Source organism: Peromyscus maniculatus, chromosome 8, assembly GCF_049852395.1.
Source record: "Peromyscus maniculatus bairdii isolate BWxNUB_F1_BW_parent chromosome 8, HU_Pman_BW_mat_3.1, whole genome shotgun sequence".
Taxonomy (NCBI): domain Eukaryota; kingdom Metazoa; phylum Chordata; class Mammalia; order Rodentia; family Cricetidae; genus Peromyscus; species Peromyscus maniculatus.
In genome coordinates this window covers 63,199,945-63,225,000 of record NC_134859.1, presented here as the reverse complement: position 1 = coordinate 63,225,000, position 25,056 = coordinate 63,199,945, and the positions used below count along the sequence as shown (strand labels likewise).

The 25,056-nt window shown below is 40.1% G+C and overlaps 1 protein-coding gene across 5 annotated transcripts in view; it reads right to left on the bottom strand.

Annotated features, from left to right (window-relative positions):
* Ssh2 (slingshot protein phosphatase 2) overlaps nt 1-25,056 on the bottom strand; it is a 247,927-nt gene that overhangs the window by 67,978 nt on the left and 154,893 nt on the right. For all 5 annotated transcript variants that reach the window (XM_015996220.3, XM_076577578.1, XM_015996219.3 and 2 more), the window contains one exon: nt 1,090-1,193. In XM_015996220.3, coding sequence (XP_015851706.1) covers nt 1,090-1,193 — 104 coding nt within the window. The remainder of the gene's footprint in view (nt 1-1,089; nt 1,194-25,056) is intronic.

Here is a 25,056-nt window from a genome sequence, read left to right as displayed (position 1 = left end):
ATATCAAGTAGAAATATTTGATTATGAAATTTTCATTAAAAAAAAAAAAAAAGCGAACCAGGCCAGGCAGGAGCTTGAAAAGCAGCTAACCACCCCACTTCCTATTCCATGCCAGGGGGTAATTCACGCAAAATGTTAGTCAGACGAGTTGGATTTAGAACAAAGTTTGTCTTCTTTTTACTGTCATGAATATCCATACCCAACAGAAATAAAAAGCTTAGCTTGGCTATTTCCTCTGAGCATTCACACTTTTTGGGAAAATGCTCAACTCCATCTATGATGGGGGATACTGAGGAGGAAGCATTGTGAAAATATACCCAAGTTAATTTTTTCAAAAGTTTTTCTCCCTTATTTAAAAAAAATGCCATTGTCACAGAGCTTTGGCAGGAAGTCATTAACATGGCCTAGGGAAACTAGTTATAATTGTGAACTGCTACATTCTAATGAGATGAAAGTCCAAACAAGAAGTAGCACAGCCTCTAAAGTAGCTGAGATTATTCTGATTCCAACTAAACTCAACTATTGACTCAATAGGATCCAGTATTTCCTGCTTTCACCTCTGATCTGTATGCTCAAGGTTCCTTCCTTGTAATTTTTTCCACTCCTGGAGGTCACAAGTCAACAAAGTTAAGGTAAAAGGTTTGTGTGGTTAGCTTTAATTATCAACTTGACACAGCCTAGAATCACCTGGGAAGAGAGAGTCAATGGAGGACTGTCTACATGGGGTGGTCTGAGGGCATGCTATACAGGGGAATGTCATAATTGTTAATTGATGGGGTAAGACTCAACCCACTTTGGGTGGCACCATTCCCTAGGCATGGTGGGTCCTAAACTGAGTAAGAGTAGAGAAACTGAGCTGAGTATAAGCAAGCAAGCAAGAAAGTGAGCATGTATGCATTCATTTCTCTCTGCTCTTGACTGTGGATGTCATGTGACTACCATTTGAAATTCCTGTCTTGACTTCCCTGCAGTAATGGACTATAATCTGGAATTATGAGCTAAAACAAACCCTTTCTTCCTAGAATTGCTTTTTATTTTGATATCTTATCCTAGCAACAAAAGGAAACAAGAATATATATGTGGTTTTACCTGCATGCTTGTTGCGTCTGTGGCTGATTCTTGGTGTAGACGAGCCATTCCCCCGTGGTAGAAAAAGGGCAGCACCTTTGACAGTTAAAAAGCTCTCGCTGATGCTGTAAGGAAAAAGTTAAGAGAAAAATTACTTAAGGATGTAAAGTAAATAGGATGGAGACCCAGTTTAGGATTTCTCTCTCTTCTCTACCCAAAGTTCCAACTCCACAGGGTGAAGTATGCCTTTAATCCTAGCACTGGGAAGGCAGACACAAGCATCTGATCTCTGTGAGCTCAAGGCCAGCCAGCCTGGGCTACAAAGCAGCAAGCTTCATGCAAATCAGGGTCACAGAGTGAGACACACCATCACAAAAAATCTACACACACACACACACACACACACACACACACACACACACACACACACAAACCAAACAAAATGAAAAGGGAATTAAAGCAAACAATAACAACAAACCCAAATTAAAAGATCAATTAAAAAATTAAAAATAAAAAACACAAACAAAACCAAAATTGAACAGTTTCAAGAGGAGAGATTATTCTTTATTCTGGTTGCTCACATATAGTTTTGCCTACTCTAGATAATTTTTCTAAAACAAAACTTAAAATATTCTATTTAAATTACATGGCAGAAGTTAAGAAAAACTTTAAATAAATAAAAGGGCAAAGACTCTGGCACAAGATTGTAAGGGTCTGAATCCCAGCTCTATTGCTATGTGGTTATTTATTCTTCTATAAAATGAGGTTATGAGAAGTCAGTGAACACACAGCTTCCTTAGGTAGTACCTGGGTTCACAGAAGTAAGTCTTCCCCCAACCCTGAAACAGGGTTTCTCTGTGTAGCCCTAGCTGTCCTGGAGCTCATTCTGTAGACCAGGCTGGCCTCAAACTCAGAAGTCTGTCTGCCTCTACTTCCCCAGTGCTGGGATTAAAGGTGTGAGCCACCACTGCCTGGCAGAAGTAAGCTCTTAATAAATATTAGATATTATTAGTGATTAGTGATAGTGTTTCAATGGTGTTCTGATAAGATGTAAAACATTCTCTGTTTTCTTTTTCAAAATTAAGTTTCCTTTTTAATTTTTGTGGTGCTAGGTCCTGGGATCAAACCCAGGGCCTCACATATGCTTGATAATTACCTTATCACTGAGCTGTACCAATTGCCCAGAAATGCTTCAATATTTATTTATAACAGAGCCAGAGTTTGGAAGAACACTTATTTTAAACACACACACACACACACACACACACACACACACACACACACACACACACAATCTCAAGTGTGAGCTCAAAACTGTATCCTCATTAAATAGAACAGTGGTTATCAAAACCTGCAAAGGATAATATGGAGGGGGGTATAAAGAGGGGATGATGGTTGGTGGGTATAGGAGTCTAGTTGGAGAAGGCTAATAGTTTCTAATGTTCTATAGCATAGTAGGATAACTATAACTGATCACAAGTGTATGCTTCAAATTAGCTAGAAGATTTTGAAGGTTCCTAATATAAGGAAATTATAAATGTCTGAGGAGATTAATATAACCTATAAGTCCCCAGATCTATCATTGGACACTGTATACAGAGGTGTGGAGAGATGTTTCACCAGTTAAGAGCACCTGTTCTTTCAGAGAGTCCAGGTTAAATTCCCAGTACCCATATGGTGGCTCAAAACCATTCAGTTCCAGGGGATTCAACAAGCAAACACATGGTGCACACACATGTATACAGGCAAAACATTCATACACTTCAAGTAAAAATAAATCAATCTAAAGAAATAAAAAAATTGTATATGGGTATCAAAATATTACATTTGATTTCATAAATATGTACAACTGCTGTGTGTAAATTAAAAATAAACAACTAAAATTGCACTCTTAGTAGCTGCATCTCCACATGCACTGGAGAGGACTAGGACAGAGGAAGTGTGCTTTACTTCCTGGAGGAGATCTCCCATGGGAGGCTGATAACAGAAGTGGAGAATTATTGCTTAGAACAGAAGATAGTCAAAATTATAATTACAAGTGGATAGAAACAAAAGACATATCGAAATTTCTTTCATAACAATGGACTTAACAAGCCTTTCATTATTATCCACAGAATCTGAAAAGGGGAGAAAGTCAGAACTTTTAAGACACTCATTGCGAAGTTTAGAAACATGTAATAGAGGTTTCTAGGTATGCCCCTGAGGATTTAGTGCTATTCTTGGTTGGCCAGTGTATGCAAACAACACTCCCTACTCAATCTTTCTACTTGGAAAAATCTAATTGACATCGTAAATTTACACTGTCCAAGCTAAGTTACTGGGCTGGGGACACGGCTTCCAGGTAGAGCACTTGCCTAGCATGTGCAAAGACCTCAGCTTAACCCTCAGTACTGTAAAACCAAACCAAACATAACCAGAAACAACAAAGAAAGAACCTCTCTAAACCTTTCCTGGGGTTCTGGGGACCAAACGCAGAACTCCCACAACTAGGCAAGAACTCTCCTATGGTCTGAGTGCCAGCCCTGCTCCAAACTCTGAAGCACCTCCTCACGACTGACTCCTAGATTCATCTGCACAGTTGTTTGGGACAAATGTGGAACAGTCAAGTTGGCCTTCGTGTCTTTTTATCTCCCCATGATATATCTCTAATCCATCTGCAAATTCTATGGGTTGTACTCTCAAACTCACTTTGGATCTGTCCATCTACTCCCATCATCATCTTGACTCTGGTCCATAGTACTGCCATTTTCTTCTTATGCTGTTGTTTGCTTGGGCTTTTTAAAAAGTGTTTTAGCAGGGTGGTGGTGGCTTATGCCTTTAATCCCAGCACTCAGGAGGCAGAGGCAGGCGGATCTGGGTTCAAGGCCAGCTGGTCTACAGTGCTAGTTCAAGGTCAGCCAGGGATATACAAGGAAACCCTGTCTCAAAAAAGCAACCAACCAACCAACCAAACACAAAAAGTGTTTTCACTGAGGGATTCAAGTTTGCTGATGTAACTGGGTCTTAGCTACTCCTCTGATTTTTTGAGGTAAGAGTTCATGTAGCCATGTTGGTCTTGAATTTGCTATATAGCCAAGGATGACTCTGAATATCCTATTGTATCCACTTCCCAAGTACTGGGGTTAAGGTATGAGCTGTCATGTCCAGCCAATAGTTCTTTAGTAGTGAAAGACAGTATTATATTGAACTGCAATTACTTTTCGACCACTTTTCTAGCATTTACTAGACTGACCTGTAAACAGTCAGTAGCTGTCCAATAAATTTCTGTTAGAAGAATGGTGAAAGAGTAAAAATAGATAAAGAAAGAAAGAAAGAAGAAGTTTCCTGTTTTGCTTTTGAAGTAGAGTATCATGTAACCCAGGCTGGTTTCATTCACTTATGTAGTTTAGGATGATGACGTGGCTCTCTTCCTCCTGCCGTCACCTCTCCAGTGTTGGTATTATAGACAAGCGCTAACACAATCTGGGTGTTTACTTTGTAATAAAAGCTTTTTAAATAAGTTTTCAAACAGATGGGCAAGGTGACAAATGCCTTTAATCCCAGCACCCAGGAGGCAGAGGCAGTGAATGTAAGTTTGAGGACAGCCTGGTCTACATAGTAAGACCATCTCAAAGCAAATCAAAACAAACAAACAAGCAAACAAACAAAACAAAACCTTTTAAATGTATAGAAAAGTAGTGTGTGTGTGTATGTATATATATATGCATGTGTGGGTGTGTGGGTGGCAAGGCTGGAGAGATGGTTCAGGGGTTAAAGTTCGTGCTGCTTTTGTAGATTACACCTACATGAATAGGCTCACAACTGCCTGTAACTCCAGCTCCAGGGGAACCATACTCTTCTTGCCTCCTCAAGCACTTTCACACACTTGGCGCATATACATATACACAGGTGCGCGCGCGCGCGCACACACACACACACACACACACACGATAAGTAAATAATTTTTTTTTAAATAGGAAGAACTTATGAACACCCATATTTCTATCACATTCTAGCTTTAGTTCTTGGCTAATTTTCTTTCTATCTTCATCTCCTTCACTTTGTCTCTAACGTGAATCAAATCCTAGACATTGTATCAGCAAAAAGCCTTTTGGTAGTTCTGTCTGCAACCACTTTTGCCCCTCTGCCACCCACTTATCAAACTGCAGCCAGTGCTTTAAAGTATATTCAGACTACAGCGTCACTGTGTACAGCTCTGTAAAGGCTTCTTCCCTTCATACTTAAAAATGAAGAGCCGGTCTGCAGCTTGGTCCTCTAGGCTCATGAAACAGCCTGCAGTTCAGCCAGTTACTTCCACCTTAAGCTAGCTGCTTCTCCTTGTTGACTATGAACTATCCCTGGTCACTCTGTTTTGACTGCGGTATTTCAGGCCCCTTCTCAAGGCCTTTGTATTTACCTTTCTCTACTTGAGTCTTCCCCGAAACTGTTGAGTATTTAAACCTCAGCTCTACTATCACCATGCCTCTTTTCTTTTATCCCAATCACATTCTGTCCTGTTGTCCTGTTTTGTCTCTTTCAGGATATTTTTGTGAACTAGATTATTTATTCACTTGTGTTCTTGATTGCAGTCATCAGCATATAAGCTCTACGGATGCAAGGTCCTTACCTTGCTCTCACTGTACCCTCAGCACTGGAAAGAAACACCACCAGAAATACAGTAAGGGCTCAAAAGATATATGAGAATACATTAACTTATCCTTGTTTCCTCCCAATTTCCTGGACTCTTCTACCAGTGCAATAGGAATAACTCCAGTTAAGAAATGGGTTACAGAGCACACTGGGTGTGGTGGCGCCTGTTTTTAATTCCAGCACTTGAGAAGTAGAGGTCGATCTCTTGTGAGGCCAGCTTCTATCTACATAGCAAGTTACAGTCCAACCAGGGCTATATTATGAGACCCTATCTTAAAAAAAGTGTTATAGAACTCCATGCATGTGGTAGATTAATGGGTCATAAAATGAAATTGTTCATGGCAAGTAAGTGGGCAAGCTGAAATCAGCTTTATAATGCTCAATTTTGGCTCAATTTCATGCTTCAATAAAGTGGTATGAGATTGATGAAACTTTTGAGGTTGTAACCAGCCAGAAAGATTGGACACATTTTTAAAAAACAAAACACATAAGAATCTATAGATGTCATTTAAAAAACTTGCATGCTGGCTAGGAGAGGCTGCCTTGATTTTGTTTTGTTTTTATCTTTAAATAAAGCACAGTTCTCTTGTGGTCTGTTGCACAAGCCCTGTCTCCTGTTACATCCGTGGTGTGCACATGCCCCTGTGTTGTGGACCAGTTTCACTGACATTATGGGAACATTCTAAAACAAAATGTCTGAGTGACAGGATGAGTGGGGTACACCACAGACAGGAAATGAAAGTCACACTTCTGCCAACACAGCAACTGTCTGCTTCACTAAATGAAAAAACACAAAAGTTAAATAGTCTACCTACTCACTAGGCAAAACTAACAGCTCTGTGCACTTTGGTTCCCAGTAAACAAAGCAGTTATCTATATCTACAAAAGAAGTATTTGCTGAGTGAGAGCTTAACAGCTGAGCATACTCCAGTCATTCCCTTTGTGAGACACAAGTAGTTTTCTTTGACAAACAGTAGTTTAAACTAACTTCCTGGTTTGGAGAGTTCTGTAATACTTTTGTTGCTCATGTGTTAAAGAATACCTATGTACATTCTTTGTGTTACACAGTTAAATATGCTTTTCAAAATGTATGTAGTGTTTTCACAAGAGTAATAGTTGGGGCAATGGGATTAGTTAATTCAAAACTGTTGGATTCTGTAACTTCATGACTAGAAGAACAGGAGGGTCTGAGATGTAGCTTGGTTTGAAAAGTACTTGTTTAGCATGCACAAAGACCTGCCTTTGATTCCCAGTATGCACAGACTGGATGTGGTGACAGTGACACAAATTTGTAAAAAATCAGGGAGCCCGGTGGTGGTGGCACACACCTTTAAACCCAGCACTTGGGAGGCAGAGCCAGGCGGATTTCTGTGAGTTCGAGGCCCGCCTGGTCTACAGATCGAGAACCAGGACAGGAACCAAAACTACACAGAGAAACCCTGTCTTGAAAAAACAAAAAAACAAACAAAAAAAGACACAAATCAGGGATCATGCTCACATAGGCATAATGGAAGCCAGTCTTCCTGTTTGGCTTATTTGCACAGATATCAATAGATGCACAGCAGACCCAGGTGGGTCAGGCAGAAGACCACCTAAGTGTGATAGAGGGTCCTGAGAGTGGGACTCAACATGCTCTAGATGACACATCCCATCTATTTATTCCATGGCCTTAGAGATGAGTTCTCTAGTGATCTCAAAATTGACATACTGTTAGTAAAAGAGGGACAAGGGATGAGCAGTAGCTGACTACATTTTATATTTCTGAGTGTGTGTATGTGTGTGTGTGTGTGTGTGTGTGTGTGTGGAAGTCAATCATGTTGTCACAGATGAAGAGAAGTGGTGTAAAAGTGGGAAGACAAAATCCGTAATCATGTAGAGTTTCGATGAACAAAATCAAACACTTTGTATTAAATAAAATTATATGTAAATTTAATTTCATGTCCTTCAGTGTAAGGTAAGAAACTTAGTGATCTTACAAGAATAGGAAGAAATATAGTTAGGCCAGTATCAGTGTTTCTGAAACAGCTCTTCAAAGATTCACTAGGGAGTTGTTCTTTAAGAATCTGAGGGCCGGTCTGGTGGTTCAGTGGTAGGTAAAGGTGTTTTGCTGCCACATCTGATGACCTGGATTTAATTAAAACACAAAGGCCAAAGGACTCGAGAATCCCTATGCTAAAAAAGAAAAACGATAGAGAAAATCCTTCTTGATCTAAAGATGATAAAACAGCTCTTAGAGGATTGTGACAGTGATACTGCTCTTCAGTCTTTATGGAAATAAAGCTCAAAGACGTCTGTGTCTCTCTTTGCCATAGGATTACTACTTAGCAAGGGAAAGGCATTCCTGGTTACATACAAGAAATGAGTTAATAAGTTAACCTGGCTACATGTTAAGTGCTAGACACTAAGTGCTGCACTTCACCTTTAGAACACAACCTACTGTTTTTAGTTCCACTTAGTTCCATGCCTACTTACTTGTAGGCATCAGAGGGGCTCGAAACAGTATATGCCCAAGATCAAACAGCTAGTAACCTCAGAGCAAGGATTCAAGACCTGATGTAAAAGCCCTTGCCTCTGACTGATTCTTGTATGTTACTCTAGTTTTAGGAACAGTATAACAGATGTAGTACAGTATCTTCTCTACAGAGAATTTTAAAAGAGAATTTAAAAGTAGAGTACAGAGTGAGAGAACTAAAGGTAATGAAGAACATCTGGCTGAGAGATTAATCTAATTGGGCTGGATAATTAAGAACTGCAACCTCTGCTGGGAATGATAGTAGCATTTCAGTCTCAAAAATGGGGGAAAGAGCACTGTGTTCTTTGGGCAAGCACCCTTACCCAAACCCTTCAGATCAAAAATCACTTCCTAAAGCATGGCATTTGTTAACTGGCAGTTTTTTCCCTCAGGTAAATTGTATAAAGGAAAAGGTCACCTAAGGGAAGGAAGAAAATACTTAGCCATTCTGAGATTGGAATAATCTTTGAGGACTGTGGTCATAGTGGTCGCCTGTGACCAGACAAGAGGTTAAGGAAACAAAAGAAAGCAATATATACCTGGCCAAATGACTGAATGTTGACTGGACCAGAAATTCTGTTTTATAATGAAACATCCACAGAAAGAAATTGCTGTGGGATGTTCTGTATGTTAAATGTGTTGTTCTGATTGGCAGGAAGTATAGGTGGGACAAGGAGAGAGGAGAATTCTGGGAAGTGGAAGGCTGAGGCAGAGAGACGCTACCAGCTGCTGCCATGACAAGCGAGATGTAAAGTACCAGTAAGCCACGAGCCACATGGCAACTTATAGATTAGTAGAAATGGGTTGATTTAAGCTATAAGAACTGTTAGCAAGAAGCCTGCCACGGCCATACAGTTTGTAAGCAATATAAGTCTCTGTATGTTTACTTGGTTGGGTCTAAGTGGCTGTGGGACTGGCAGGTGAGAGAGATTTGTCCTGACTGTGAGCCAGGCAGGAAAACTCTAACTACAAGAAATGGGTAGTTTACTATGAGAATGAAAGTTTCAGGGATGGAAAGATGGCTCAGCAGTAAGACCACTGGCTGCTCTTACAGAGGACCTGGGTTCCAAGAACCTATACAGCATCTCACAACCACCTATAACTCCAGTTCCAGCAGATTCCCTCTTCTGGCCTCTTCAGGCACCAGGCACTCATGTGATACACATATATAAATGTAGGCAAAACACTCATAAAAATAAAGATAAACAAATCTTAAAAAGTTATTTTTTAGAAAGGAATTTCACTAAGTGAATATAATATTCTTATTTCAACTTTAAATAAAGAAAAAAATCAAAATTAAATGAAGGAAGTAGATTTTAATATTTATAACACCAGTCGCTTGAATTTGTTTGGTGTTTTTTCCTGACACCAAAATTTGCAGGTAAAGACGTGAAATATTGGCTGTATACAACATCCCTGCACAAAATTAAACTGGTTGGCAGTTATGCTAAATTCAAATACATAGTTCAAGCTGCAGTATTTTTATCTTAAAGAATATTCATGTAGGATTCGTGATCTCCACATGTGTGCCATGGGATGCATTTCCCCCAAACAAACACATAACACATACATTTAAAAAGAAGTTATTTTAAAAATCACTTAAATAAAGAATATTCATATAGAGGAAACTTTCTCCCACATTCTACATTTAATACTTTACTTCCCTCTTTTGATAAGCTGTCCTTGCTTAGTTGTTAAATTTCAAACACAAGAAGGAGCTAAGGCAGCTTCTGCCAATCCTTAAGTGAGAAGGACCTGCCCCTACTGAGAAAAGGGCAATTTGTAGCTACAAGTTTCAAGAGGCCAAGGGAGCACACAGCTAGAATGTCATTGTCTAGTGAAGAAACATAGCTACATATATTAAAAAGAGGATGAAAGCTGCTGCTGCTGCTGCTGCTGCTGCTGCTGCTGCTGCTGCTGCTGCTGCTGGTGGTGGTGGTGGTGGGGGAGCACACACTCAAGAGGCAGAGGCAGGTGGGTCTCTGTGAGTTCAAGGCCAGTTTGGTCTACAGTTCCAGGACAGCCAACGTCACACAATGAAACCTTGTCTCAAAAAACCAAACCAAACTAAATCAAGCCAATCAAACAAACAAAAACAGGGTGGAAAAAGACATTATGCATTTCAGGACTGTAAGAAACTCAGAAGCATATTTCTAAGTAAGGAGAAAAACCTAACTTTGTATTCCTAAGGCAATCTAGATTACAGTGGGAGAAAACAGAAATTCAGGTATCATACTGTCCTTGGTGATTAGGCATTCCCCATTCCTATCACACAGAGCCCAACACCGGACAATACTGGAAACAGTAAATCATACCTGGAAGCCATTCCCCTGGGACATTAATCCCAGACACAGATCTATGAATACAGTAGCAAGGTTAATTCTCTCCTTATGAATATAAAAGCACAGTAGACCAATTAGCAAAACAGAAGAGCTTAGGCTTCTATTTCTTACTGATTAACTACAACCATCAGGCCATTTTAATTCCAGCTAATTTTCCATCTAGACTCTGTTGTGCAATGCCAAGTAAAACTATAGTCAGCTTTTTGTTTTCCCTCTTTCTACTTCCTATAGTTGAAGCAGGCAGAGTCTGGGGAAGGCCCTTTGTTCAAGTCCATGAGACAAATGCCAAGGAGGACTGACCTTTCTGGTGTTTTCCCTATAGACCTTAATTGGGGAAAGGGAGAGACAAAAAATTAAAATATCAGAAAATGCCTTTTGGTTTTGTTCATTTTAAATGTTCATTTATAGATAAGATCTTACATTATATGTATGTTTGATAGAAACAATAATTTTACTGTTGGTTATACAATTCAATCCTCCAATTTAACACATCTGGTTTGATGATTGTTATTTCTGGCTATCTAGCAACAAATATTTTCTAATAAAACCCACCTTTCTTTTTCATTTTTTCTTTCTTTCATTCATTCATTCATTTATTTTGGTATTAGAATCTTGGGTGTTGCACATGATAGACAAGTTCCTACCACTGAGGTATGTCCCAAGATGTGTGGCACGAGTCATGGCACACGAGCAAAGGACAACTTTTCTGGAGCTTGTTCTCTTATTGTTTCTGAGGCAGGGACTCTCTTGTTTCTGCTGTTACTCTTGTACTACAGGCTATCTGACCCGGGGCTTCCGAGAGATTCTCCTGTCTCTACTTCCCATTTCATGATAGGAGTGCAGGGGTTATAGATGAGCATTTATGTGGGCTCATGTGGCAATAAGTGTTTTCAACCATTGAGCCATCTCCCTGAACTCTCTTTTGCCTTTATTTTGAGACACTATCTCAGGGATGCCCAAAGCAGACCTTGAACCCACGATCCTCTTGCCTCAGCCTCCTGAACAGTGGAGAGGATAGGTCTGCACTATCAGACCTGGCTACTCTATTTTTTTGGAAACTCTACCATATGTGGACTTGGTGACCTTCAGCTCAGGAACTGTGAGAGGCTGTGAGGGAAGCTGGAATGTGGCTTATATCTGGCCTGATAAAATCTTTCCCCTGGGGCTAAGAATCTTAAGCAAGTGAAGCAAAGGAGGAGGGATTGTAGGGTATGGTCACGTTTGCTGTAGGGAGTTGCAAGTTCTATACTAGTCTAATTCTGCTCCATGGACTTCCTAGAATAGCCTCGATTTTAGCTCTTCTCTGATCTTGGTTCTTTAGCACACATCCACTAAGTATACTCTGACACTGTCTAATAAGTATTTTGCTTAAGATAGGTTAAAATTCAGTTTGACTCACAAGTATCAAATGAAGTCAGAGAATCGAATTATTTGCCACAAACCACACAGCTGATTAGAAATAGAGCCAGGTTACTAAGCCCCCAAGTCATCTGACACCCAGGATGGCATTTAACCTGATAGATATTATTATCATAGGATATATTACTGTGTGAAGCAATAGGATATATTACTAATAGTGTGAAGCAAGTAGCATTTAAAAACACATCTAGGGAGAATAGAGAGATGGTTCAGTGGTTAAGACTGCTTGCTGCTCTTGCAGAGGACTGGAATCTAACGGGTGACTCACAAGCACCTCTAACTCCAGCTCTGGGTATCTGACACTCTCTTCCACAGGCACTCACATGCACCTGTGCACACACATGTGCATACTCACATATGTAAATAAAAATAATCAAAATTTAATAATAATAAAAAATCATTTTAAAAGAAAAATTAATATGTGAAGAAGCAAATTACTATAAATAAAACAAAACAAAATGTACATCTGGTCAGTCAAGTGTGATGGTGTGTGCCTATCATCATAGCACTTAGGAGGCTGAATCAGGAGAATGGAAACTAGCCTGAATTATAGAGAAAGACACTCTCTTAAATAAATCAACCAACCAACCAACCAACCAACCAAAAGCCCAAGTGCCAGCTCTAGCCAATCTGTATACACAGAACAAAGGTAGACTTGATGGCAACGTTTGCTGTTTGTTCTGTTTTTCAAGCTTTTTTTTTTTTTTGGCTTTTTGAGACAGAGTTTCTCTGGGTAGCCCTGGCTACAGCCCTGTGTAGTTCTGGTTTTTGCTTTGTAGACCAGGCTGGCCTTTCAAGCATTCTTAAACAGAGTTCGGGTCTGAGTGGGAAAAGTTTAAGATAAATTCCCACGAGGTAAATATTTTCATATTATCCAAGTTGCTCCCTTTTCCATTAAGTTTCGTAGGTATTAAAATTGACTTTAAAAAATACTAAAACTAGCTATTAAAACCAAAATGTTGGCAGGGTATAGTGGCACATCCCTTTAATCCCAGCACTCAGGAAGCAGGGAAGCAGGTGCATCTCTGTGAGTTTGAGGCAAGCCTGGTCTACATAGAGTTTCAGGTCAGTTAGGACTACACTGTGAGACCCTGCCTCAAAACAAAACAAAACAAAACAAAACAAAACGGAACCATCAATGAACCAACCAAAAGCCCCCACATACTCCCCCTCCCACAAAATCAACCTCAAATGTCAGGAAGACCATTGGCCTTTAAATGAAGGCAGGCAAGTGTACCACAGTGAAGAAGTGGATGACTACCCAGTCCTTGGTTTCTTTATGGTATTCTAGGAGACTAAGAACATTTCTTTCTGCATATTATCTGACCACATGCTCATTTCATCTGTTTACAGAGACTTAAAGCATTTAGCATTTGGTTTATGTTTTAAAAGAACTAGTAAACATGAAAGACCAGAGCTTCATATAGTAGCAGAGGGGCCCAATTTATACCTTTTGTGAGACTAGTGTAGATCTAAAATAATGTTGACTTCAGGATAGAGAAGAGGATGCATTCTTGGATTCCTTCAAGTTGCTCCCACCTCTGATGCAGCAGCCTGGCTCCCAAACACTTTCGGAGTCAAGCCTGAGTCCAGACCTGCCTACGACAGCCTGTTGCCTTGCAGTCTCTGCAGCGGCCATGGCAAAGCTCAGTTTCGACCTTGTCTCTAGCAGCCATCCAAAAATAACTCTCCTAAACAACAGAACCACCACAAAAACACTGAGTGTCCATGAAAGCAGGTGGTCGGAACACACAACAGGCCACAGACTTCTGGTAACTGACAGTGATATCGAGTTTTGTTTTTTTGAGGAAGTCTTTCTCCTCAAAAGAAAAAAGAGGAGAAACTGCTTCATATTAAAGGAGCCCATTTCCCTTGCCGGCTGAGAGTTAACTGAGCTCATCCCTAAAGTCTAGATGCAAACATTCCTTTTGAAAGGAAAAAAACTTGAAAGTTTTTAGACCTAGAAGTGATGACCTGAGCAGTTCCTTCCCAGCACTTAAAGTACTGGATATGCCAAGAAGACACGATCGACATTAGTAGAAAGTAAATTTAAAGTGATTGATAGGAATAAACAAAACTGTACAAAACAAAAGGAGAACCGCTCATGGCAAGCTACTTAGAGTTGAACAACATTGATTCATTTTGTGACTTAACAAATGCTTCCCAGGCACTGAAGACAAACCTGCAGCAGAGGAAGGCAAGGGAAGCTGTCAAGCACTTGGCTAAGAAGTCAAGCCTGGTTTCAGTCAATGCATTTCCTCTTCTCGCTTAGAAAGGCCTCTTCTAGGGTTCAGGTCATTCTATTTATTGCTGTCACCTTTCGACATTTTTGCTACTATCAGTTACTTTTTCCTCAGTCTCTTTTACCCCGGCTTTTACTACAATTTGATGAGACTTTATTGTTCATTCAGATGAATATTCAACAACTTTGCCCCTAAACTTCTCATCATTCCAATTTTTAAAAACCCTCACTGAGACTCTTCAAATAGACCTCCAACTCCCAAGTTCCCTCTGGAAGACATGAAGTCTTTTTTTTTTTTTTAAATATTTATTTGTTTTTTTCTTTATTTTTATTTTATGTACATTGGTGTATTGCTTGCATGTACGTATGAGGGCATCAGATCCCCTGGAACTAGAGTTTACAGACAGCTGTAATCTGCCATGTGGGCACTGGGAATTGAACCCAGGTCCTCTGGAAGAGCAGCCAGTTCTCTTAATTACTGAACCAACTCTCCAGCCCCAAGACATGAAATCTTGATGGACTTGGTCTCAGAAATCATACTCTCTTCTGACTAGAGCCACTTGCCTTCTCTGCTCCTGTGTGTGAGCTCCATCTTCAACCTGAGGAAACTTCTAGTTCTGTGATTCCCAATCTTTCTACCAGGCTACCAACTTTCTTTTAACTTTTCTCTCTTAACCAACATAATATCATGTGGCATTTCCCAACTGTTTGCCCTAGAATTGTATCTCCTTGCTCCTGAGTTCTCCTGCAGCTTAAAATTGTACAGTTTAATGAATTATTTATTACCTATCTGAGCAAGTAAGCACAGTGTCCAATGTTATCTTTTCAATGTTGAGCACAGTGCCTAACACTAAGTGAGCATTCAAGAAATACACAGTTTATAGAAATAAGAGAAAAGCCCAACACTGAAGAGAATATAAAGCCATGCCTCTGCATGCCACAACACATCTAGGGTCTCAGTTACACAGAGGTCCAAGAGGACAGCAAGAACACTGAGGTAATCCAGTTGGGCACTTTACACCTCATTACAGCTCCTCTCCCCTTCCCTGTCAATCCAAACCTTCCATGTTCCCCTGCATCCCACTCTCCACTGTTAACCTGTCTTTTATAATGCTAGGGATGGGGAAGCTGGTGTGATTTCTCCCAACTACTTCCTCATACCCCCAAACTTACTGTCTTTCTTCAATGAGAGAGAACAATGTATGCTAGGTCCTTGATTGCATTCTCTTACTTCCTAGTTTGTATTTCTAGCGACTGATTCTCCCTAGCCTGGAAACACTCTCAAGACTAGATTCTTAATTCTTAAAACAAGGCGCAGCAGCATGCACGCACATACCCTTCACCTAGTCTGTGTCCCTTCCTAGAATATCTAGAAGAAGTCTATACCCGCTGCCACGCTTTTCCTCCTCTGCAGCCATCCAGTTCTTCTTCCTACTCATGTCATCTCACCCCCCCCCATCACTCCTCCTCATCCAAAAGTGAGAGACCCAAAGGACAGAGACCAGGGGTGTTCGCTTCAACAATCTTTTGCTCTTCATTGAACACCTGATATGCAAACACGTTCCATCTCCTTGAGACTCTACTTCCAGATAGTTTCTAGAATATGGCATCTATTCTGAAGCTCTCCAGTACCCCAGTTCAGTATTTTGTCAGTAGTACTACCTTATCCTGCCCACTCTATTTAAACCATAAAGACAGTATTTGAAAATAAATTCATAAACAACTAATTCTATTTAAAAATCACGGGCAGGTAAGATTGCTTAGTGGATAAGGGAGCTTGCCACCACATGATGACCTGAGTTAGATGCTTAAGGTCCCACACAGCAGGAAAAAATTGATTCCTATAAATGTTCTAAGACCTTCACAGGTGTTCATGGTGCCCAAGCACCCTTCCCCCTCACACAAACTGAATAAAGTGTTGAAGAAATAGAATTTCTAGCTTCTGTTGAAAAACTGGAGTGTTTGAACAGAAATCTTTACAAAGCCCTTCTAGACCTGGCCAGGGTATGCAGTAGTGCTCCAGTTTAGACGCCACAGAACGGAATGGTGAGAACTAGAGGAGAAGTGACAGGGAGTACTCATGCACACATCTGGGTCAGAAGGTCAGGGGAAGAGTTTCCAATAGAGTAGCATTTGACCTTTCCACCATCTGAACTCACAGCTTCTCTAGTTAGACGGGGATGCAGGGAACACAAGAGTAAAGGAAGAAGGGGCCGCCAGGACAGTCTTCCGAGGCAGGGTATAGCTGGCTGCTTTGAGAGACGGCAAAGCGTCGGGGAACGCAGTGGTCGGTCAGCCGTGAGTTTAGAAGACAAGCTCAAACAAGGAGGAAAGGGCAGGTGTGCACAAGGGGTCAGTCTCCTGGGGAGGATGATAATTCAGCTTCCAATGTGCTAAAACTCAGAAACTTCTGCTTTTCAAATGGAATGGGCATTTCTCGTTTTTAGTTTATCTTGTGCAATCATTTGCTATTGTGGATTTTTTTTTCTTTTTTTCTTGTCTTGGAGACAAAGTCTCACTGGGTATTGCTAATGGGCTTGGAATTTGCTACACAGATTAGATTGGTTTTGAACTCGAAGTATTCCTCCTGTCTCTGCCTCCTGAATGTGAGGTTACAGACATGTGTCACCAGGCCAGGCTCCATTTAATACTGACAACCTTCCCCCAAACTCATTTATTATTCCTCATGCTTCAGACTATTTCTTCATATACTCATTTGTGGCTATTTTTGGCCAACTTCTTAAACTATCATGTCTCCCACGATTTTATTATCAGTTCTTTGCTTTTTATACATTCTCTTGGATATCCTCATTTATACTTAGGGCCATCCTCCTATATGCTGATGATTCTGGACTCATCGTGCACAATTAACATGCATAATAAGCAACTTTAAAGTTCTGAGGCCTAGCAACATAAAAGTATTTATCACCTGCTGAGAGTACAGATGTGTGTTTAGTTGTTACTGAAGTTATTTCACCACCTTGGTTGAATTTTCCCTCTAGAGATTTTTGTTTGTTTGTTTTTGTTTGTTTGTTTTGGTTTTTCGAGACAGGGTTTCTCTGTGTAACAACAGCTCTGGCTGTCTTGGAACTCACAGTGCCAGGCTTGAAGGCATGTGCCACCATTGCCCAGCAACCCTGTAGAGCTTTTTTATTTGTTTGTAGCTACTGTAAATGAGATTACTTTCTGAATTTCCTTTTCAGCTAGTTTGTCAGTAGTGTGTAGAAACATAATTTTTGTATGTTCATTTTATATTCTGTAACTTTTGTGCAGTCCAAATTGTTTGTTTGTTTGTTTCTTTTTCTTTCTTTCTTTCTTTTTTTTTTTTTTTGGGTGAAGTCTTCAGGTTTTTCTACAGAGAAGATCCTGTCATCTACAAACAACAGACTTATTCCTTTCCAATGTGGATGCCTGCCCTGCCTTCCTTCCTTGCCTCCTTCCCTTTCTACCTCTTTCCCTTCCTATTCTTTTTTCTTCCCTCCTTTCACCTAGTTGCACGGGTTAGGAAGAGTTAACTTTTGTAAACAGCAATATTAATGATAATGATGACAAAGGAGGAGAGAAAGAAATAGTGGAGAATAAAGTTCAAGGGATAATTGCTGGGCTTTCTGGATGTCCAACGCAGTTTTTAACAGTTAATTATTTTTGAAATTCACTAAAAGCTTTGTTTGTTTGCTTTTTGAGACAGGGGCTCCCTGTGTAGCCCTGTCTGGCCTAGAAGTCCCTCTATGGACCAGGCTGGCCTCAAACTCACAGGGATCTGCCTGCCTCTGCCTCCCGAGTGCTGGGATTAATAAAAGGCTTGCGCTACCATGCCCAACTTGAAATTCACTAAAATTACATTTTAAAATAAATTTATGAAGAAGCAATGGTACAGCACACATAATTTTTCAGGAACAAAGACTTCACAAGGCTGCATCCTACTACAATGAATTACTTAAGATTTGGAGGAAAAAGAAATCGAAATCAAAGTGATCTAAGAGTAACTGTAACTTGAGTATTTAAGCATGTTGGAGGGAAAAGTTAAATCTGTATGTTTCAGTATAGGAATAAATACTACTATCCCACACCAGCGATGTAGATTGCTTTTAAGTCTATTTGAGCTAGGCCCAATCACCTACTTCAGTGGCAACTCAGGACCCAGGAAACAAATAAGGTTCAAAAGGAATGATTTTAAACACTGGTTTTAATACTAAAGGCACCATTTAAAATGATTAACCGGAAAGACTCGTGTAGTAACAAACAGCTAACACGGCCATATATGACTTCTATAGATTTCTTAAGCCAGAAAGGGACCCTACTTAGCAAAGGTCTGCCTTTAATCATTTAAGTTGGCTGAAGATACCCAGTATCTAACTGTTTCAGCAAAACAAGGGAAGACAAAGCTGGGCATGGTGGCACATGCCTTTAATCCTAGTGCTTAGGAGGCAGAGGCAGGTGGATCTCTGTGAGTTCAAGGCCAGCCCGGTCTATAGAGCAAGTTCTAGGTCAACTGGGGCTATACAGTGAGACCTTGTCTCATGAACAAAAAGCAAAAAACAAGATGTGGTACATCTCTAACTCCCATACCCCTTAAACAAGAAAGGGATAATGTGAGACATAGAGATAACTTTACTCATTATTAAACAGAGGACAAAAAGTGAGAAATATGGATATCTCTGGTTTAGACAGACAACCAAATTACAGGTGAAGCAGCAAGATTAGTCAGGCATGGGAGAGTTGAATCACAAATACAACCAAGGAGCCAGGTGATGGTGGTGCGAGCCTTTAATCCTAGCACTCGGGAGGTAGAGGCAGGCACATCTCTGAGGCCAGCCTGGTCTACAGTGTGAGTTCTGGGACAGCCAGGGATATATAGAAAAACCCTGTTTTGAAAAACAAACATACACCCCCCCCCAAAGCCAAACAAAACTAAAACAACAACAACAAAAACACAAAAAAACCAAATATAGTCAAGGGCAAAAACTCAGACTTAAAAAAAAGCACTTATCAACTGTATAAAACACTGGGCTCCACCATGGCGTCTATATAGATACATTTATATGTTTGATTGTATGCACCCAGCACCTTCTTATTTGCCTTCCTTTCCATTATCTCCTGCCTACTTTACACATATATAGATACATTTTATCTTTATTTTATTGTTTAATTAATTATATGGTTGTCCTGTGATGGGCATAGTAACATGTCTTGAAAAGGTAATGTAATTTAACAGCAGTTTTAAGTTAAGAAATTAAAATTTTCTATACATATTAATATCTTACTCTTAAGAATAAATGTTGGTAGGATGCAGAGATGGCTCATTGGTTAAGAGCAATTGCTCTTCCAGGGGACATGATTTTAGTTACCAGCATCTATGTCACGCAGCTTACAAATGCTTGTAACTTTAGCTCCAGGAGATCTGACATTTTCTTTTGGACTCTGAGGGTCCTTGCACACATGTGTACACACACACACACACACACACACACACACACACACACACACACATTTAAACAATAATAAAATATTTTAAAAATAAGCAAGGCCTCACTGATAGAGTGCTGATAAGATGCAATGCCCTTTTGTTAACTCAAAACCAAAAACCAAATGATGATACCAGAACCATGGAAAATAAGGAAGTGGTTGCATGACAAAGTATTTGAACTTCTGCTTAAGAAAAATTAGGTTAAAAAAAAGCTACGCATATGAAAAATGGGAAGAATAGAAATTGTTGTCAGGAAGGATGGTGGCATTGGTTGTTTTTCCTCTCTCTTTTCATAAAAAAATTAAAGTTATAATGTGCTTTCAATTTTTATAGAAGAAAAAAGAGGAGGCAGGAGAAAGGAGGGAAGGAAGGAAACCAAACAAGGCAGTGAAGGAAAACACCACCGTGGGAACAGAGTCAAGTGCACAAACAGATGTTTTGCGTAAGCTACATTTTAGAGACATCTGCCTTTGTGCAAGACTTGAAAAGTGGAGCTGCGGTCAACAAGTTGTTCTCTGCATGAGGGGTGGGGCTTGAAGGAAAGTGAGCTGTGAAGAAACCAACAATTATAACCCACAGGGCAGAGAAATACAAAGTTCTTAGGTTAACTTCTATGCCCACCACCTACCTCTCTGCCCCAAATACCTCCCATCAGCTGTGTCTACTAGTCAAACAAGGAAGAACTCTTGGCTTTCTTTTTTTAGTTTTATTGCTATATGTATAATTATTTTGCCTGAATGTATGTATGTATGTGCACTGCATGCATGCCTCATGCCTGATGCAAGGCAAAAGAAGTTGTTGGGTCCTCTGGAACTAAGGTTACAGATGGCTGTGAGCTGCCATGCGGGTGCTGGGAATTGAACCCGGGTCCTCTGCAAGATCACCCAGTACTCTTTAATTGGTTAAGTTAGTCTCTAGCCTCTGCCCATGTCTTTTTATTTAAGTGACTTAGGCTCTTTACTAGCAATAGTACTTAACTCTTAGGCAGAGCTATCCCATTCTTGTGGGAGAATAGATGGGGTAGAACTTACTGCTTAAAACTGCTATCTTCCTCCTCTTCTTGTTCTTACTCTAAATAAAAAGCTTATCATATGCAGAAAAACTCAGGTAAAAGTAAAAATAATACAACTGTTGATTGCTCTACTGTCTTGTGTTTTATGTATGTTCAATTTCATTTCTGTTTAGTTGGATGAGTATTTTAGGTCTGTACTGTTTGCTTTTGCATGAAGACAGTATAGAAAGACTGTCACACTACTTTATACAGTGCCCAGGGTAATGCCATATAGTTAAATAAACATGATTTGAAAATGGTAACAGGAATGCCAAAGACTGAAGTACACTTTAAAATAAAGTATGAGCGTTACTGTGTCCTCTCTGGTGTTTACTTGGCAAACGAGGAAGTTCACGTGGTTTAACAGACCTCAGGAGAGGTTCTCTTAGTTGATCTTGTTTGGCACCTCAAGTCGGCAACTCCTTCAACTCAAAAAAAGAACTTTCAACTGACTTGCAAAGTCCTGTGTTGTGTTCTGTCTTGAACTTCCTTTTCTGAGAAGTTGGGTGTATTATGTGGGTTACTGTCCTACATCTGTCTTCTGGGTAAGCTGACTACAAAAGACTAAGAAATCTCTTGTTCAGATACTGGAGCCTCTCCTGGGTCTTACATAATAACTTTCCCCTTCTGTGATAAAGAAATGCCATATGTAGGTTTGCATACATTTGTTAGGTTAAAACTAAACGAACTGCTAACCTAATCTGGTAAATTCCACATAGCTCAAAACTGGTGAAACTCTGAAGCAGAGCAGAAAGCTACAACAGAGAAATCAAAGATAATCAATTATATGGAGACTCCAGCTCAAGAGTTAAAAGGCAAGCAAGAAAGGGGTCTAATCTTTTTGTATTGATATAATCTAGCAGTGTGGCTAGTCTTGAAGTGCAGTTGTCAGAACCTTTCCAATGATCCTAAATCAGACACAGACACAGACAGACAGACAGACAGACACACACACACACACACACACAGACACACACACACACAGACACACACACACACACACACACACACACACACACACACACACACACACACACACGAGTTTTTGTGAGACAGTGTTTCAGAATGTAGCTCTGCCCTGGAACTCACTATATAGACCAGGCTGTTCTCAAACTCACAGAAATCCACCTGCCTCTGCCTCCCTAGTGATGGGATTAAAGGTGTGCGCCACTATGATCAGCTAGCAACACTTTTTTTTAAAGTTGCTTTCAAAGTCTAGTTTTAAATTACTTTTAAAGAATATATCATTAAAAACAACAACAGCAAAAACAATACAGGGGCTGGAGAGGCGGTTCAGTGGCTAAGAGCACTGGCTGCTCTTCCAGAGGACTTGGGTTTGATTCCCAGCACCCACACAGTGGCTCACAACCATCTGTAATTCTGGTTCCAGGGAATCCAATGCCCTTTTCTGGCCTTCGAGAACACCAGGCTTGTGGGTGGTGCACAGAAGACAAAAGTGCTGGTAAAAATATCCACAGACATAAAAAATATTAAAAAGAAATATATGGAGCCAGGCAGTGGTGGCACACACCTTTAATCCCAGCACTCGGGAGGCAGAGGCAGGTGGATCTCTGTAGTTTGAGGCTAGCCTGGACTACAGAGCGAGATCCAGGACAGCCAGGACTACACAGAGAAACCCTGTGTCAAAATCCAAATAAAAATTTTTATCATAGTTTTCATTCAAAAATTATTTATTGAGAATGCATCATGCAGCAAGGTACTATTCTAGGTACTGGTAATATAACAATAAACATAAAATTCAAAGAACTGACACTTATGGAATGGAGGCAGGACAAGACAAGTCAGTGAAATGTCAGGTGGTGTAAGTGTGCTGAAAAACAAACAAACAAAAAGCCACCCCAGTGGTTCAGAGGCGAGAGTGACAGAAGAGCACAATCAGGGCAGGTTCTCTGACAAAGATGACACTAGGACAAAGGGTTAAATTAGTAATCAGTGGAACACACCACTGCCCTCCTAGAGGAGGGGACAGGAGTACAACTGTCCTCCTTCAGATCATCTAGATGGTGTGTCCTGGAGAACCAGACACCAAGATCAACTCTATTGTTTCAGTTAAAATGTGGAGAGGGGCTGCTGTAAACACAGGGGAAGGAAGATAAGCAAGACACGGATCCTGTACTGCTTGCCAAGGAATTTGGACTTTATCTTGAGCACAGCAGAAAGCCATAGTTTACTACAGTAGAGGAAACAGGCTGGAAAATGGGTGAGGCTTAGAACTGGGGAGACAGGTACTACTTTGGTATGCTGGCAAGATAGAAAGGTGGTCTAACGTTGGAGAATGCAGAGAAAATGGCTATCAGGTACTATCTGTCTGGTTCACTTTCCTGTACAATGGAAAACTTATTTCATGAAGAAATTCCAGTTGTAAGAAAACCAGACAAAGAAATGTTTTGATATGTGCAAATTCCTTTTACTCATAAAAAATTCCTTTACTCTTGACTCTCTTGACAGGTCCTCTGGTCTTTTACAAATACTAATGCTTTAAGCCTCTCACTCAAGAAGATTAAAGAAAGTCTGTTTACATGGCTATTAACTCTTATACTACCTGCCTTTGTTCTAACTTTTCTTAAAATAGTTTCTCCCCACCATCTCAGTACTCTCGTAAGTAATACTTTGCTAAACCTCATATTTGAAATCAATTTTATCTGCCCCTACCTACCAGCTGACAAGCTAATCAATCTGGACAAACCAGTGGTCTCACAAGTGACTCTTCCTTATGTCACTTTGTTATCACACATGTCTGTATCATTTCCTGCCAGGCACCAGACTTCCAGCATCAAGGAAGAACAGCTGAAGAGAATGCTTTTACACAAAGGACTTCCCTCCTTCCTCTTCCCCTTTAGCGGATATGATAGTACACTGATGGGCTTTATTAAATGGATGATAATACAGTTAAGTTCTGAAACAACCATTTAAAAATACAGTTTAAAGAAATGTAGCAAGCAAAAGGTAAATCAGAAACTTGAAACCAACTTTAATCAGAACTTTACAGATTCATTTGTATTGCACTGGACTGGGGTGATAGAGTTAATACTAAATTTGCATGACTCGCAGCTAAACTGCCCATAGTTAAGAATACCTACAGGAAGACAGTTTTCAGAAAGTTAATTAATGTCTCCGTCTCTAGAATGAGGAAGAATTAAGAATGACATAAAACACAACCACAGGCTATCCACAGAAAGATTTGATCCAATTTATATCTTAACTACAGAAAAGCTGCCATATTCTAACAGCTAAGATGTTTTGCTTCCTGCTTCTCTTCTGTCAATGAGACAGAAACACTGAAGATGCTCTGAGTGAACTATGACAAACTATAAGGTGGCTGTCATCTTCAGAGCACAGCTGTTTGGAAAGCAGCTCAACACTGACAATCCAAATCATCTCTCTCCACATGAGACTCTCGGTTCTCGGATCACATGTTTACTGACTTCAAGGAAGCAGTAAACAACAGAATAGCCACTGTTGCTTTGTTTCTCTTTTTGAGAAAAGGTCTCACTGTGTAATGTAGCCCAGGTTAGCCTTTAACTCAAGCTCCTCCTCTGCCTTGGCTTTTGCAGTGCTCGAATTACAGGTGTGCAGCACTAGGCCGGGTCCCAGGGCTTTCTAATGACAATACATATGGCTATAATAAAACTCCGAGTCCATTTATCCCCTTAGACATTTTCTCTGACAGATGATTAGTATTTCACTTACTTCAGGGAGACATGGAGAAGTAGAGAGAAAACAAACCAAACCAGAACCCAGGGTCATCAAGACTGCTCAGCGGGTAGAGGAGCTTGCCTACAAACTTGATGCCCCAGTTTGATTCCCAGGACCACATGGTGAGGGGAGAAAGCCACCTCTGGGAAAGTTGTCCTCTGACTTCCAGATGTGCACTGTAGCACACAGGGACACAATACATAAAAATGTTAGACAAATTTTAAAATAAAAAAACACGGAATTCGAAGTTTTAGCACAATAAGTGAACTATATAATATGGATTGAGTTATTATACATCTCAGTTTCTTCGTGTAACACTATGAAAACCCTCAGAAGTTTGATTTCAGGAGATTATTACTAAGAATCTTAAAAGTACACCTTCAACCCAAGATGAGATCACTATATTACTATGGCAATTAAACATGGAAAAACACCAGCTAAGGTTTTCATAGCAAAAGAGGTAACCCTTAAAGAATGCCTCTAAAAGTTATATCAAAATGGGTCATGCTATCCAGCAAATGTGACTGTTCAAAACCATACGGAACTACTTTTTTTTTTTTCCGAGACAGGGTTTCTCTATGTAGATTTGGTGCCTATCCTGATTTTGCT